Raw genomic sequence first — 18,051 nt, 5'->3', positions numbered from 1 at the left:
TCAACATTGCCGTTTAGACTAAAAAACAAACCAAAAAAAATTAAAACTCTTACCCTTTCCAGCAATGAGCAGCAGTCATGACAAACTCATCAGAGATGAGGAATCCACCACAGGTATGTTTAAAATGATTCTGAAGAGAAACCATGTAAGGTCTGGAGTGGGGTTTTGCTTCTTTGCCATTCACTATACCCACATTCACACGAGCTGAGAGAGAGAGAACTATTAGTGAGCTTATTCTGTATACAAGTTAATATAGCTAATGTGCTGTTATATACAATCATTCTCACCAGTGAAGGTCAGGTGTGGCAGCAGAGAGGCCAGCAGGAGCAGAGAGATCATGATCATCATGAAGACAGTGAGCTCTTGCTGGCGAAACACTATATAAATGTGAGGATGGGTGGAGACACTGAGCTGCCTGCAAGCCTTTTTTTCTCAGCTTGTGGTGTCAGTAACACTGATGGTAAGAAGATATTACTTGTGTTCTTGTCATCTGCATCCACTTTTATCTGAAACCGCAACATACAAAATGTAAGATATATATGTGTGCATGTGGCTGTGGATGTCGGACACACACATAGTATTTTCATTCCTACTGTGTCACATTAACGTCTCAAGTTAAAGGTCAAGTAATATTTTTATAACTGCACCATATTATATTTGTTGATACTGTTTGTTGATATTGATAGTTGAGTTTTCTTACATATATATACATACATTCTATATACAGTGGACTACCAGTAAAATTTACCAAAAATTATTCAGACACTTTGACCTGACCATATGTTGTGATTTTTGTTTAATTACTAATGTGACCTTTTTAAACCACAGACTGATAAAAAATTAAGTATTATATTACATAGTGTCATACTAACAGTTGTCTGAATTTTTGGTTGTTTGTAATCCATTGCATACCTTTCTATCAAAGTTATCTGACATTATCAAGATTAATTTGATCTGAAACAGTTTAAATCTAAGTTCAGAAGAGATCTCAATAACATCACACATTGTGCTCAATGTTTTCCTTAAGCTAAACTCTCTGGAGGTCTCATAATTGTCTCCATCAAAGCTTTAAGTTATTGTGATATTTTATGAGGTATGCGCCAAGTCAAGTAATTGAAAGGCTCTAAAGGGAAAGTGTGTGTGTGTGTGGGGGGGGGGTGGTAATTTAGAGTTTAAGCCTATATAATAGGGATTGTTAACCCAAAAATCTATATTCTGTCATTAATTACTTTTATTGTGTGCAAAGAAAACAAAAATACCCTTGATCGTGGAAGTAACCTTACGGTCTATGGAAGAGTCAGACAGCTCTCAGATTTGATCACAAATGTCTTAATTTTTGTTCTGTATATATACAGATGCCTTATGGGTTTGGTATGAAATGAAGGTGAATAATTAATTACAGGTGAAAATTTGGTGAAATATCCCTTTAAGAGAGAATTCATGCAGCGCACATCAACAAATAATGAAACATAGTTACAGGTTGTGGCCCATAAACAACATCTTCTGCTTTTAAAGGCAGACAAAAATCCACCATAAAAACCATTACCTGATAGACTTACATCTTAGAGATGACTATTAGATTTGCGTTTACATCTGGAATACCTATTTTTGCTCATCTGCAATACACCTTTATTGATTTCTTAAATATACATTTAGAAAATGTCTTTTAAGATGCCTGTGATTACGAATTTATGCAAAACATAATTACAATAACACCATATATGGAGGTCAAAGCAAACAGGTTTCCAGAAACCTATATATATTTTATTTTATTTGAGTCCTTATTAGCCTACTACTATTTTATAGCGCTGCAATAATGAGGAAATCTTAAACGTGTTGGTGCTTAACACACATTTTGTTTATTGAACATTTAAACAACTATGTCATCCTTTCTCAATACAAAAATCACTTATTACAATTATGGAGTGGATCCATGGAAGATATGCTGAAATCTTTGTATAAACCTCAGGTCATTTACAACTATTACAGACTTTTGGGTCATCAACCAAACCAAGGGACGTCCTGAATCCCCCTGAGGAGAAACACAGATCAACACATGACTCAATGATACTTCTTACTACTGATGTTCTCTAATTGACAACCTTCTTTCTATAGCTGTAACACAGTAACATTATCATCTTTAAAATTCAGACTGAATCTGAATTAATAATTTAATAAGAGTCAATTAGACCTACTTTTACCCTCAAAAGCATAATGTCATTTTTCAAAAGTCTGAGTGCTTGTGGTAGGACTTAACACCAATGCAGACATACCCTTCTTTCTTTTTTAGCTTATGTGCACTAACCATACTTTGAGTTTCCCATTTCTAACAGACAAGAAGATCTTATTACTATAATTAACAATACCACTATTATATATGCTTTAAAATTACGATATTATGCTTTTAGCTCATCATCATTGCAGACTAAACTGAAGTCTTACTTGCAATGTGCCGCACCCATTAAAAACTCATCAGAACATCCTAAAAGTATTTTTTCTCACTTTGTGGTGTCAGTAACATGCTTTTTCGTTAAAAAATAAAATAAAAATCTCTGTCCACATGAAAATGGAAATGCATGCTATGATGTCAAGAGCCTGCCAAACCAACAGGTGGTGATGTTATCTCAACCGTAAAGCCATGCTGGCCAATCAGAAGCCTGAAAAAGTTTCCAGTAGGTGGAGATAACAGTGTAGGCTGAAATGTCCCAGACCAAAAACTCTGGTTTTGCTGTCTACACGATAACACTGCAACCGGATGTAGCATTTGGATCAATCAGACACACATCTATTGATAATATTTAACAAATAATCTCTAACATCCCCTTAAACTTACCAAATGGCCAAATTGTAACTAACGCACACAAAAACAGAGAGATCCAGTTGCAGTTTTTTAAAAGGGGAATCCAAAAATCTATATCCAATCAGGCAAAAGGTCAATATCAGAAAGGCAGTCGAAAACAAGAAACATAAAAAACATTAACACGAAAAGGAAGGGTGACATAAACCAAGGACTCCATGAAACTGATAGAAACAATCAGTATATATAGTATTGTATTTACTTTCTTAGACATTGTGTGGGTTTTTATATATTTGTATTTTTTCCTTTTGATTTAACTTGTGTTTCTCTCTCAATATGTATGTATGTCACCTGGAATGCAACGTAGACATCACACAGTAAAACAAATAGCTTTTGAGGTCTTTAGAGCGGGTAATTTACTCAGGAAAGACAGAGGGGTTAGCCATAAATAAAGACCTTTGACCTCACGGGTGTGAAGATAATAAAAGCCCAGGGGGTTCGAAGGACCATTGTGTTTTCTGAGTTTACTGGGTTAAGTGGAAATTTACAAAGAAGGAGCCTTGTAAAAAGTGGGGGTGATAACAGTATAATAAGGCTGTCTGTTTTCAGTGTGATTCAGGTCTGTTGTGTTTCAGGGTAGTTGCTGAAACAGTGTACGCACCTATTTAAGGAAAATAAATTTCTTTCCTTAAATATAATTTGATTCCTTGCCTCTTACACTGAGATGCTATTTGTTAGTAATTGTTTTTGCCACAACAATGGACAGGTGAAAACAATGAAAGTGGGAACAACTGCGTGCAATTAACATTGATGATTCGGACAAAGGCTTGTGGGAAATGCACTTCCTGCAGTGGGGTGACTATATGGGTAAGTGAGACTACTAATGGACACCCAGGGATACACAGACCAGACACTGTGACACAAATATGAGGGTCTATGGACCCTTCCCCGAAATGAAACTAACACCTCAAAAGGCAGACCAGGCCCCTGTTTCCATGGCAGCTAAAGACAAATCATCTGATAACACTAGTGTTATGGCTCAAAGGAATGTGGGCCCTTAACTCAAGTCTCTCGTAAACAGACACATAATGCCCATAACAATGTACTCTTCTCTAATGAATTAATAGGAAAACCTTTCTTTGAATGAACACACATATACTCGAGGTCATTGTATATGTTGTATATTGTCTTTTATATTTTGTATTTTTTGCTGTTTTATGCATGCTAATGATGGAACTACTCATTCATGTAATCTTACCTATGTTTAATCTTACCATGTTTAGTATCAATGAATTCATCTTCTGATGATCTAAATGAGAGGGTATGTTATATGTTGGTACATATGTTAGTATTCTAAGAATCTTTAGTAATTTTCCACCAACACCTAACACCCAAATAACCATGCTCTCCGACAAAGGGCTGTAAAACTCTCCAGTATTTCAAACCTTCCACTTTGGAATTTCAGCCTTTCTCATTGGACGAGCCCATCCTGAGAGGCGTGAATCTTCTAAGAAGATGTGATCTGGTGTGGGCGTGGTCTCCAACATATGCCAGTATGCGGTTTTGTTAGATACTGAGATCTCTTTTGAACAGGCAAGATGTGCAAGTACCAGGGCCCTATCATACACCTGGTGCGATTCGATGCAAGGCACAGCGCAAGTGTATTTGCTAGTTTCAGTCTGGCACCATTCGCATTTTCCCGTCCAGTGCCACGTCGTTTAATTAGCAACTGCATCTGCGCCCATTTCTGCACCCATGGATGTGATGGTCTAAAAAAGAGATGTGTTCAGGCACATTGCTGGCATATTGCTATTTTAAGCAGCTGAAAATAGACTGCCCCTAAAGTCAATGGCTCAATATTTTTTGGTTATTTAAAGAGCACTTGGTAGAAAATGTGCCTCTGGGCAGGTCCACAGTGCAGGTTGACTTTGCTTATTGCATACAGGGATGCGCATCACACAATCATGCCAAATATTAAAAATAATAGGATTACAGTGTAAAAGAATATTATTGTGTATGCTACATAAATATAAAAAAATTAATAAATATAAAAATGTATTGATGGATAGTCATTGTGTGTATTTGAATTAGGCTACCTATTTCCAATTCAGCCTATTACTACTTATAATGATTAATGAAATTGGCTAATTAATTGAACAATCGTGTCAATACACACACATATATATTAACTGACTCATGACTGTTTCTTCCCTTGATAAGCATTCAGCTTTTCCACCAACAAATTCCGCCATGTAAATAGTGATCAGCGACGGTGCGAGCGCATTCGCTCTTAAAGGGAATGGGAGATGACACTCTGATTGGTTTACTGAACGTTACGCCCATTACGCATTAAGAGAATAGGGACAACCCATTCCAAAAAAGTGCCCGGCGGTGCACAGGCCGTTTTTTCCGTTGTTAAAATAGCAAAAGTGGATTTGGACACGCCCTGAGTGCACCTGCATCGTGCGCTCTACACTTTGCATTTAGATCGTTAAAATAGGGCTCCAGTTTTATTAATTGATATATTAAGTATCATTTGCACCCTTTTACAAAGGTTTATTTGAACTAAGAAACTGATGTTTCCTTCAGGCTGTAGATCTGCTGAATATAAAATTGTAACATAGCTCAGGTGTGCAGAGCAGAGTAGTTTCGGTTTGAAACAGGGCGGAAAAGTTGGGAGGTTGTGCAGAAAAGAGTGTTAAGGGAATTATTCAAATGATTGTATGAATTAATTAATTATATGAATTTACCTCTGAAGGTTTTGACTGTCGTCAAAATATGTTAGGTTAAAGCATGTTATAAGATGTACAGTTTGTTCATCTCAGCTTGACACAAATTTGCTGCTACATTGCTGCACATGGACAGAGCACACAAGCTTGCACATAAAGTAGCATAGAAATTGCGTGCATATATTTAGGAATGAAAAAAAAAAAAAAAAAAAAAACTGAAAAGTTACAGCATATTCTCTCTGTTTCTGAAGTGACTACCCTCAGCTCTGCCATAGTAGAGAGACGTTTTTAAGAACAGTCAATTAATCATTTAATATGGACTTGGGCTTATTGTAGTGTTCCAATAAACCATGTTAAAACTATTCTTCTAGTATTATGCATGTATTTTTCATTTAAAATAATTTCTGAACTAATCAGATTTTTCAAGCATAGTGAAATAATTTAGCTGCGGAGCTGTGTTTCTGATCAGTGGATTGAGGAGTTTCGTGGGGAGTGGGAAATGGTGAACCAGGAGCGGAGTGATTTTTGAATGCTTGGAGCATAGAGGGAAAATTTTTGCTGCTCCACTCCGCTCACATACTCAAATACTGCAAATTTAAATGTCCATGTGTGAAGACACTGCACAGCACAAATTCTGTGAATGAATGTTCGGAAGTGAGGTATACTTCAACAGAGTAGGAAGCAAGGAACACTGTATAGGGACCATGTCAATGTGAACAGTTAATTCACTGAGCTTGCTTCTAACGAGCTGATTATCTGAATCAGGTGTGTTAACAAAGAGAGACGTGTGAAATATGCAGATCTGGGGGACACGAACACTGGAATTGAGAACTGCTGACCTAAAGGAAGTGTTCTTCATACCAATACTGTTGTGATCATGGAGGTTCACAAATGTTCATTTATTTCAAGTTCTTCAATTAAATTAATTCTCGGAGTTTGTATCGGATAGATACGTTGGGAGCGGATACTTTCATCGAGAAATGAATTGGGTGTTTGAGAGAGACGGCGGGTGGCACAGCTGTACTGTGACTGGACCGGAGATGGAAGAAGGAGATGGAAGAGGACGAGATAAGGAGAAAAGTGGTAAGGGAAAGCAGATAGGGAGAAAAATTGAAAATCAGAAGAAGAAAAGGAAGGCAAATACATTAGGTATTAGCAGTAACTCGGATTTGAGTGGAGAGGAGAGTGATACGTGTACTTTAGAAGAACGAGATGATGAAGAGTTTAAAGTAGTTATTAAATTTAAAGATGGAGGTGGAGTGGAAGGTGTAAATCCGGTTCGATTGACTGTGGCGTTAAAGAAAGCAGTTGGAGATATAATTGCAGCAAGGGTTCTGAGAAATGGAAGTTTACTGATTAAGTGTAAAGATGTGGGTCAGAGAGATCGGGCTCTCAAGCTGGAAAGATTGGGGCAATTTCAGGTGGACAGGGTTGTAGTTGATCAGGGAAGGAATCAGTGGAGTAAGGGGGTGATTACAGGTATCCCGTTGTGTGTAGGGATGGAAGAGGTGAAATCTAATTTAAGAGGTGGTACTATAATGAGTGCACAAAGACTTCAAGCATCAAGAGAGGGGGCTAAGGTGGATAGCCAATCAGTTTTGCTGCAGTTTGAGGGTGAGGCTCTCCCAAAAAGAGTAACAATTGGATATATGAGTTACTTTGTCAGACCTTATGTTCCAAAACCGCTTAGATGCTATAATTGTCAGCAGTTTGGACATGTAGCAGCAATGTGCAAGGAAGCTAGAAGGTGTGCCAGATGTGGAGGAAATCATAATTATGGTCAGTGTGGGGAAGGTGTATCACCAAATTGTTGTAATTGTGGAGGTACGCACAATGTGGCTTATGGTGGATGTGCAGTGATGAAGGAAGCTGTGCAGTTACAACAAGTAAGAGTGGGGCAGAAGGTATCATATGCAGAAGCAGTAAAAATGGTACGAAATCAGTCAGCAGGAAGTAGCAGTGGGGGTAGTGTGGAGATTGAAACAAGTCAAGTAAAGGAGAATGAGGGGGAAATGATGATAGTCAATGTAAGGAAATTAGTGACGTTTATTGCCGGTGTGATTAATGGAACAGCAGAGGTAAAATCTAAGACCGAAAGGATACAGTTGATAGTTATGGCAACAGTACGACATCTGGATATAACAGGACTGACATGGGAAATAGTGAGAGATGATCTCAAACAACAGTCTAGTCAGGAATCATGTGTTGGTTAATATTAATTATGTTTTTAATTATACAATGGAATGCCCGAAGCCTGATAGCAAATTGACAAGAGTTTAAATCTTTTATTGATGGAATGGTGGAAAATCCAGATGTTATTTGTATACAGGAAACGTGGCTTAGTCCAAATTTGGATTTTGTGATACAGGGATATGTGGGGGTTCGTCGAGATAGGAAAGAAGGTGGTGGGGGAGGGTGTATTACATTTATTAGACAGGGGCTTCCATATAGGATTTTGGGACTGGGAAAGGAGTTAGAGTATGTGGTGGTGGAAGTGTGGATAGGGATGGACAGTATAGCAATAATTAACTTTTACAATCCATGTAGGAAATTGGACTTAAATTCAATAGAGGGGGTTGAGGGACAGGATAGACGAAAGGTAGTATGGTGTGGGGACTTTAACGCTCATAGCCCACTTTGGGGTGGGAAGAAGTTGGATAGAAATGGTCAGGTCATAGAGGAGTTGTTGGATTTAAAAGGGCTGGTGTGTCTTAATGATGGTAGAGGAACAAGAATTGATATGGTATCTGGAAATGAGTCGGCGTTAGATCTTACAATTACGTCTAATGATTTAGGAAGATTATGTGAATGGGAGGTATGGGAGGAATCAACTGTAGGAAGTGATCATTTTCCTATATTATGTTCTATTCAAATGAGGACGAAAAGACGGTCTGAAGAGGGAGGAAGGAGATGGATGTTTGGTAAGGCAAATTGGGCAAAATTTAAGGAGCTTTGTGAGGAAAGGTTAGATGAGGAGGTTAGAGAAATGGATATTGACAGAGAATACAGTAGTTTCCAGGAAATTATTAAAGGGGTGGCAGATGAAACTATTCCTAAGAGCTCTGGAATAAGGAGAAGGAAAGCAGTTCCGTGGTGGACAGAGAAATGTGGAGAAGTAGTAAGAAATAGGAATAGGGCTTTTAGGCAGTTGAGACGGACGCATAATTTGAGCATTTAATTCAATATAAAAGAGCTCAAGCATTAGTAAGAAAGACTATTCGACAGTCTAAGAGAGATTATTGGCATCAGTTCTGCAGCTCAATAGGTAGAATGACACCTGTGGGAGAAGTGTGGGCGATGATAAAGAGGATGGGTGGGGAAAGGAGGGAATGGGTTTACCCTGTAATGGTGAGTGGGGAGGAGAAAGCTGTGACGGATAAGGAGAAGGCAGAGATGATGGCAAAACTTTTGTAGTAATACATAGCTCTGATAATCTGGAGGGAGAATGGAAGAAAGGAAGGGAAAGGATATTGAGGACATATCCTGGGGTCTTAGGAAAAAGAGAGGAAGTAGATGATGCATTGAGTGCACCATTTTCTAAGGCAGAGATGGAGAGAGCAATTAAACGGGCAGGGATGACAGCACCAGGAGGAGATGAACTATGTTATGCTATGTTGACTTTTATGGGTGAGATTGCGTTAGGAAGACTGCTTAGATTATATAATAGAGTATGGGAGGAAGGAAAACTTCCAAAAAGTTGGAAGGAAGCAATTGTAGTTCCTATTAGGAAACCAGGGAAGGATCCTGCAAAACCTAATAGTTATAGACCAATTGCGCTGACATCCCATATAGGTAAAATTATGGAACGTATGGTAACAGACAGACTGGTCTATTTTTTGGAGAAAAGAAAATTAATTGATTCTTATCAAAGTGGATTCAGGAAGGGAAGAGGAACAATGGATCCAATAATGTGCCTGGAAGATGAAATAAGGAAATCCCAGGTTAATAGGGAATCAGTGGTGGCAGTCTTCCTTGACGTTGAGAAAGCGTATGATATGATGTGGAAAGAGGGGATGTTGATTAAATTACATCTTTTGGGAATAGGAGGGAGGGCCTTTAACTGGGTAAAGGATTTCCTGTACGAACGCTCTATTCGGGTGAGAATTGGGAAAGAATTATCTGGTAGTTATATGGTAGAAAATGGAACACCTCAGGGTAGTGTTATCAGCCCACTGCTCTTTATCATTATGATAAATGATGTATTTTCAGATGTAGGGCCTGGGATTGGAAGATCGCTGTTTGCAGATGACGGGGCCTTGTGGAAGAGGGGAAGAAACATAAAATACACAGTAAGTAAGGTTCAGGAAGCAATAGAACAGGTAGAACGTTGGTCAATGAGATGGGGTTTTAGATTTTCAAAGGAAAAATCTCAAGTGGTTTTCTTTACAAGGAAAAAGATAGGGGAGGAAATTAATCTTAAATTATATGGACATGTTCTGGAGAAAGTAGAGTCCTTTAGGTTTTTGGGAATGGTTTTTGATGCTAGGTTAACATGGGCAGGTCACATAGAGAAAGTGTAAAAAAGTATTAAATGTGATGAGGTGTCTGACAGGAGTGGACTGGGGGGCGAGCAGGCAATCACTGAGGGAGATATATGTTTCACTGATTAAGTCTGTTATAGAGTATGGTTGTATAGCATATAGAGATGCAGCAAAAACTACACTGGCTAAACTGGAAGTAATACAAACTCAAGCACTTAGGATATGCAGTGGGGCTTTTCGGACATCACCTGCAGTGGCGTTGCAAGTAGAGATGGGTGAGATGCCTTTACATTTAAGGAGGGAACAGTTGGCAGCTAACTATTGGCCAAACCTACTAGGACATAATAGGTCCCACCCAACTAGAGTAGTAATGCAGGTGTGCTGGGAGCACACAGTTTTGGATGGGTATGTGATGCTATTGGAAAAGACTTGGGGTTAGAGGGTATAGAATTTAGTCCAACAGTTCCGTTGCCTGTCAGACCACCATGGTTGTTTGTGGAACCTATAGTGGATTTGCAGTTATTTAATAGAAACTTAAAGAGTAGAGTAGAGGTGGATTTATGTAGAGTTTTTTGTGAACATCTGAACGAGGAGTTTAATGGGTATCTGGATATTTACACAGATGGGTCTAAAGATCCTAAGTCTGGGCAAACAGGGGCTGCATTTGGAATACCAAAAATGGGAGTTAAGGTACAGAAGAGACTGTCTGATCAAATATCTGTATTTACAGTGGAATTGATGGGTATCTGGTTGGCTCTACAGTGGGTAGAAGAAACAAGACCGGATAAAGTTGTAATTTGTTCAGACTCTAGTGCAGTACTAAAGTGTTTGCAATCATTTAAGTCAAAATCAAGACTAGACATAGTATATGAGGTACTAGAATGTTACACAAGGATTTCTCAGTTGGGGGTGAAGGTAAAATTTACATGGGTACCAGCTCATGTTGGTGTTAAAGGAAATGAAATGGCAGATGGTTTGGCAAAACAAGCCAGTAAAAGAGAAGATGTGGAAATATCAATCTTAATGAGTAAAACAGAAGCTAAAACAAAAATCTGGATGGAAATTATGAAAAAGTGGCAGAGTGGTTGGGATAGAGAGGAGAAAGGGAGACATTTATACAGAATACAACAGAAGGTTGGGACAGAGAGGATCACTGGAAGGAGTCGAAGGGAAGAAATAATTTTCGCTAGGTTAAGGATTGGACATTGTGGGTTGAATAAGTACTTACATATTTTAGGTAAGCATGTAACAGGAAGATGTGAATTTTGTGACAGTATGGAATCTGTTGAACATGTGGTACTTGAATGCCAAAAATATGATCGAGAAAGGATAAAGATGAAAGAAAACATAAGGAATTTGGGGGTGCAAGGGAATTCACTTAAGGAACTTCTGGGATTAACTTCAAATGATATCAGTACTCATTTATTTACCTTCCTTAAGGACACAGGGATAGCAAATAGAATATAGAAGACAAATTATTTTTTTTATTTTATTTATTTATTTTTTTTATTAAAGGGTGGGGGAAGAGAGTTGGAAGTCTCCATTTTCGTTTTAGTTTCTCTTTGTCTAGCGCCGGTTCACACTCCAGTACAGTAGGTGGCGGTAATGCACCATTGAAGTTGGATGCCAACCGCCGTTAAACATCAAATAAGAAGAAGAAGATGATCATGGAGGTTTATTAAGCAATTCAAATTTTGACATATACCTTTTCTTTATTTAAAGGCTGAAATGTGAAGTTTAAGCTTTTATTAAAGATCATTTGAAAAGTAATACATGTTGGAAATTGTTAAAAATCTTTTTTTTTTATTCTTGTTCAATGAACAGTAAACTATTGCACATGCACCAAGACTCACATTTTCTGACACTTTCTTGTGTTGGAATTTTAGGTATAATATCATTGGACATGCTACTTGGTGTAATATTTAGCATCTCATGCATTTAAATTTAAACGTTTTTAAACATTTACCGTTGTAATCAAAATTATTCGACCCCCTTGACCTGCAAGACATTGTGCTGTGGAGAACAACATTTTATGAAAACAATTCAACAAAGGCATCAGTAAATTATTAGAGAAAGTTTGTTAATACACTTTAGAGTGATTCTGAGAATGGAACATTGATGAATCATGATAAAATTCAAATTGGTTCTAAATATTCATGTTCAAAATTATTCAACCGCTTTTGTGTAGAATATTTTATTCTTTAAAATCACCAATAAACGCTGTCTGTAAATGTTTCAAAGTTTCTGGCCCATTCCTTGCCTGAAAAAGCTTCCAGACCACTAATAATCTTTTGGTTTTTGCTCCAAAGGCATCACAATTCTTGTCAAAATGGCCTGATACTTCAAAGAATCCATGATGTCCTTCATACAGTCATGACTTCCACTTCCTGCTACAGTAAAGCAACACCATAACAGGACTGATCCACCACCAAGTTTGATGATGGAGATGGTGTTATTCTGCTTCAATGGGCCCAAAAAGTTCCTGTTTGGTCACATCACTCCATACAACATTCTTGCAAAGCTTCACAGGTCTACACAAATTTATTTTATCAAGTTCAAGTTGGCCTTTTGTTCTTCTTGATCAAGAGTGGTATTCTACAAGATGTCTCAACATGAAGGCCATACTTGTCTAGTGTTCTTTTTACACACTGCATTGAAATGGTTTTCCTCCTTTCATCGGGTCATCTTGCAAGTCTTTGGAGTCTCATTTACATCTCATTACATCTCATTTACATAAGCCATACCTCCTGTAAAGCTCCCACCTGTAAAGCTGCATGGTTACATAGCAACGACAGACACAACGGGAAAAATCAGACTGCATACTATTAATAATAAAAGATAATGTGCATTGTAATGTCAGTAATTTTCACTTTTTGACTTTTATAAAAATGATTTAGAGGCTGAAATATGTGAGTTTTATTTTTTTTATAAAACCTTTTTTTGTCAAAACTCTATTTGAACTCGCTTTGCTCTCATCAATCTATTATTTGTCCCAGAGCAAAATGGTTTTGGCTGAAGACAAAGTCTCAAAATGTTATATTCTATATTTAATGCTGTATTTTAGAGCGCTGTCTTTGTACTTTTGACTGAATTGCATAGCAATGTTTATAATGGCTGATGTTATTTATTTCATATTATTATTTATTAAATACTATTTTGGTGATTATAGTTGTTCAATTCAATTCAAGTTTATTTGTATAGCGCTTTTTACAATATGAATCGTTACAAAGCAACTTTACAGAAAATTATGTTTCTACAATATTTAGTAATAGCTTAAAAGTGGTTACTGTCAGTTTGTGCACGTATGACAGGATTTGTAGAAATATTAATGCAAGACGTAGTCAGTCAGATGATGAACATTATTAATATTATTAATAATTAATAATTATTATATGATGCAGTCACACTTGTAGCAATATTTGCTAGTCCTGTTTGTTGATTCAGGGTTAGCTTCATCTGAGGTCCTCTGTGGGTCAGCATCATCTCTTCTCAGGAGTTCTGGATCCAGACTGGAGCTTGTGTAAATCCTAGATACAGGATGTAAATCCCGTGGCAAAACATAGAAACAAATAGAGACATCATTAGCATAGCTGCTGTTCCAACAAAGTAAAATTAATTAGTTTAACCCAAGCTAAAGAATAAAAATGCACATTTGATTAGATGCAACTACACTCACAATTTAAGATACATTATTAGAATGCTTGGGGAAAGAGATGTGTTTTTAATCTAGATTTAAACAGAGAGAGTGTGTCTGAACCCCAAACATTATCAGGAAGGCTATTCCAGAGTTTGGGAGCCTAATGTGAAAAAGCTCTACCTCCTTTAGTGGACTTTGCTATACTAGGAACTACCAAAAGTCCAGTGTTTTGTGACCTTAGGGTGCGTGATGGATTGCAACGTGATAGAAGGCTAGTTAGGTACACAGGACCTAAACCATTTAAGGCCTTATAGATAAGTAATAATAATTTGTAACTGATAAGGAACTTAATAGGTAGCCAGTGCAGAGACTGTAAAATTGTGGTATTATGATCATATTTTCTTGACCTGGTAAGGACTCTAGCTGCTGCATTTTGGACTACCTGTAGCTTGTTTATTGAAGAAGCAGGACAACCACCAAGAAGTGCATTACAATAGACCAGTCTAGAGGTCATAAATGCATGAACTAGCTTTTAAAAGCTTTTTAAAAATTTTTACCGAAAAATATCTGGGGGATCCCCCTAAGTCTATTCTATTTATTCCGCTTCTTATCCGTTCTGCACTGTCTATGGGTAGCGCAGCTTAACCATACAGATTTAACAACGTGCACTGCTAAATTAAAAAGGCTGATTAAAATTTCTGGAATAAATATTTCTGCAAAACGTTACACAAGGTTACACAAAAGAAAGCCTGATCTAGGACCTATCCCTTACAGCAGCAGATTATTTTGTTGAACGAACTGATGATGACACCATGGCCTCCGATTTGGTTGACCAATCATCAGAAAGAGGCGTGTCATAAAAAGGAAATCGAGCAATTTTTTTTTATTGTTTTGAACAAATGAAAAAATGTAAAAACTAATTTTCTCATTTCACCTTATTTCATTTCAAACTGAAAAACAAATCAAAATGTACACAGACCAGTAGGGCTATCCGATCATGAAAAGACCAGGTGTAAATGCCCTCCGAAACACTTTCAAGACACATTTAAATATGATCGCTCAAAACACGTCAATAGGTGGTCTGGGCCAGATTCCAGACTAAACTGGACAAGTATAAATGCATCTGGTTGTTGAAGCCACATATGGAAATTTGACCCCTTCCAAAATATAAAAATAATATTAAAAGAGCATTTTATAGGCTATATGCCATATAGTCAGATATGACAGTGCTAGGGGTGTTGCAATATACTGGTACTGACGATCACCAAATATTCAGAATATTCAATATTTTAATATTATGATATTCAAATCGTGAAATGTCAATATAATGTTAATTTAGGGTATGACGATATACCGGTATTGGCGATAACCACAATATTTAAAATGAACAGGACTCTTATGATAACAAAACACTCAAATACTCCAGCACCAGTACTTGGCTGACCTCCCAGGTGGCAGTATTGCGCCTTAAAGGGTCATGAAACCTGAGACTACTTTTCCTAAGATTTTAGCAGAGGAGTGTGTGTTACACATCATAGAAGACAATTTTAGAATCTAATAATTGTAACTTTTGGAGGAAACTGGTAAAAAAAAAAAAAAAAAAAGGGCAAAAGCCTTTTTGCGCTATTTTTTATCTTCCGGGTTTAAAATCTACATCGTATTGATGTCACAATTTGTGACGTGGCAAAGGACTAGAGTCAGTGATCTATATATAATGACTGGATTGCTCATTGTGTTCTAAACTGCCGACAGGCAGTGAAGCCAATAGAAGTGTTCAAGCCACCAACTTACGATTCCCTACCAGCAGAGAGCACCACTGAGTTCCAGCTAAAACTCTGACCTAAATTCACCAGATTTGAAGGGAATCATGCACATGGGATTACAAAACCGATTCCAAAAAAGTTGAGACCCTTTACAATTTGTGAATAAAAACAGAATGCAATGATGTGGAAGTTTCAAATTTCAATATTGTATTCAGAACACAACATAGATGACATATAAAATGTTTAAACTGACAAAATGTATCATTTTAAGGGAAAAATTAATTATTTTAAATAAATATTTTACATTTCATGTCCTCAACATATCTCAAAAAAGTTGGGGCAAGGCCATGTCTCCAAACGTCTGGCGACTGAGGAGACAAGTTGCTCAAGTTTTGGAATAGGAATGTTGTCCCATTCTTGTCTACAGGCTTCTAGTTGCTTATCTGTCTTAGGTCTTCTTTGTCGCATCTTCCTCTTTATGATGTGCCAAATATTTTCTATGGGTGAAAGATCTGGACTGCAGGCTGGTCATTTCAATACCTGGATCTTTCTTCTACGCAGCCATGATGTTGTAATTGATGCAGTATGTTGTCTGGCATTGCCATGCTGGAAAATCCAAGGTCTTCCCTGAAAGAGACGATGTCTGGATTGAAGCATATGTTGTTCTAGAACTTGGATATAACTTTCAGCATTGATGGTGCCTTTCCAGATGTGTAAGCTGCCCATGCCACACGCACTCATGCAACCCCATACCATCAGAGATGCAGGCTTCTGAACTGAGCGCTGATAACAACTTGGGTTGTCCTTGTACTCTTTGGTCCGGATGACATGGCGTCCCAGTTTTCCAAAAAATAACTTCAAATTTTGATTCGTCTGACCACAGTTTTCCACTTTGCCACAGTCCATTTTAAATGAGCCTTGGCTCAGAGAAAATGCCTGCGCTTCTGGATCGTGTTTAGATATGGCTTCTTTTTTGACCTATAGAGTTTTAGCCGGCAACGGCGAATTGCACGGTGGATTGTGTTCACCGACAATGTTTTCAGGAAGTATTTCAGAGTCTATGTTGTGATTTTCATTACAGTAACATTCCTGTATGTGCTCAGCCCTGGGTGTTCACATGTGGTTGCCGCAAGCTCCATCGTCGAATCTGCTGTCCGTTCCTAACTCAAGCCTGCAGTGTGTGATGATGTGTGACACTTTTTATGGAGGACTGTTTCCTGATCCTGCAGAGTAGCTTACAATGGGTCTGTGCTCTAAGGCTATTTCTATAAAGTGAGGCAGTTCAAAATTTGCAAGGACAGTCTGGCGCTTCTGACTCTCAGCCTGTAAGTACAGTTTTATATATTTAATTAATTTGCCACTGATGATTCAAACACGAGTTTTGAGCAGTGTAGAGTAGCACTTGTTGTTTGTCCTTTCTCGGTTCATAAATGCAGACATGGTTTTATGTTTATGTGGCGCGATCAGAGGTGTCAAGTAACGAAGTACAAATACTTCATTACATTACTTAAGTAGAAATTTTGGGTATCTATACTTTACTTGAGTAATTATTTTAAAAAAAAAAAAAAAAAAAAAAAATCTATCCAGAAAAATCGCGCCATTTGATTGTGATTGGATGAGAATTATAAACATTCCGACACCCTTTTGTTTTGTACGCGATCCATCGCATCTGCACATGACACAAATCACATCACACTCCAGCAAGGACATAGCCAGTTTTGGGTTCGTTTATCAAAAAATATATATTTCTTAAACGTAGGGTTGGGTATGGAACCGGTATCCGATCGCCTCAGAGTCAGTCCCCTTAAATTTCCAATGAAACCGGTGTCAGACCGGTCTCCTTTCCGTCTTTCAGCGCACTCTTCAATCCGCAGACCGTGGCGGAGCAGCGTGAGCTCAAACAGAGACAGAGGACATAAGGTGTGTGTTTATCGATAGATTGTTAGAATATCCATATCTGTGCAGTTCTTTGTCATAAACACAGTTCACAAAAGGTCACGAGGGAGCAGTCGGTTTCTCATCTAGCTACTATAAAGTTTTCGCTTGTCACACCACAGGTGTTTCCTCCAGCGAAAATCTATCCCTTAACACATATGAACGAACACATACTTTAATTACACTTATTTAAATATATTTAATTTAATCATACGTACTTTATACATACACAACTGTGCAAAAGTCTTAGGCATGTTAGTATTTTCACTTAAAAGAATGGTTTTCGGCCAGTTATTTATAGTCTGTAGTGTGTCAGTATAAAATATCAGTTTACATTTCCAAAAATTCATTTTGCCATTGTCAGACTGTTCGTGCATTCAAAATCGCACTAGATTATTATGAAAATTAATGGCAAACTGATATTTCCTTCTGACACACTACAGCAAAAGATATAAATAACTGGCTTAAAACCCTTTTTTGGGGTGAAAATACTAATGTGCCTAAGACTTTTGCACAGTACTGTACTTTACAAACGACATTGTTGCTACTTTACAAAGAATGGCCATCCAGTAATTCACAGGACTGATTAAAGACAGTGACAGACAGCACTCATCTTAACTAAATATCAGAGTGAGTGACAGAGATACAGTAGAAGAATTATGTGTGGTGTTGTATTAAATAATGACCCAGATTGTGAAATACATTTATT

General features: G+C 37.6%; 1 protein-coding gene across 2 annotated transcripts in view; it reads right to left on the bottom strand.

The window, feature by feature from the left end:
• LOC127987854 (mast cell protease 4-like) overlaps positions 1-18,051 on the bottom strand; it is a 177,004-nt gene that overhangs the window by 1,049 nt on the left and 157,904 nt on the right. The window contains exons 1-2 of one of the 2 annotated variants that reach the window (XM_052590227.1): positions 288-388; positions 54-204 (exon numbers count right to left, since the gene is read on the bottom strand). The exons of the other annotated variant lie outside the window; for it this stretch is intronic. Coding sequence (XP_052446187.1) covers positions 54-204; positions 288-348 — 212 coding nt within the window. The 5' untranslated portion in view covers positions 349-388. Of the gene's footprint in view, positions 1-53; positions 205-287; positions 389-18,051 lie in introns of those variants that run through there. 2 annotated transcript variants of the gene reach the window in all.

The sequence above is a fragment of the Carassius gibelio genome, chromosome B22 (assembly GCF_023724105.1).
Source record: "Carassius gibelio isolate Cgi1373 ecotype wild population from Czech Republic chromosome B22, carGib1.2-hapl.c, whole genome shotgun sequence".
NCBI classification, from domain to species: domain Eukaryota; kingdom Metazoa; phylum Chordata; class Actinopteri; order Cypriniformes; family Cyprinidae; genus Carassius; species Carassius gibelio.
This window is presented reverse-complemented; position numbering and strand designations above follow the sequence as displayed.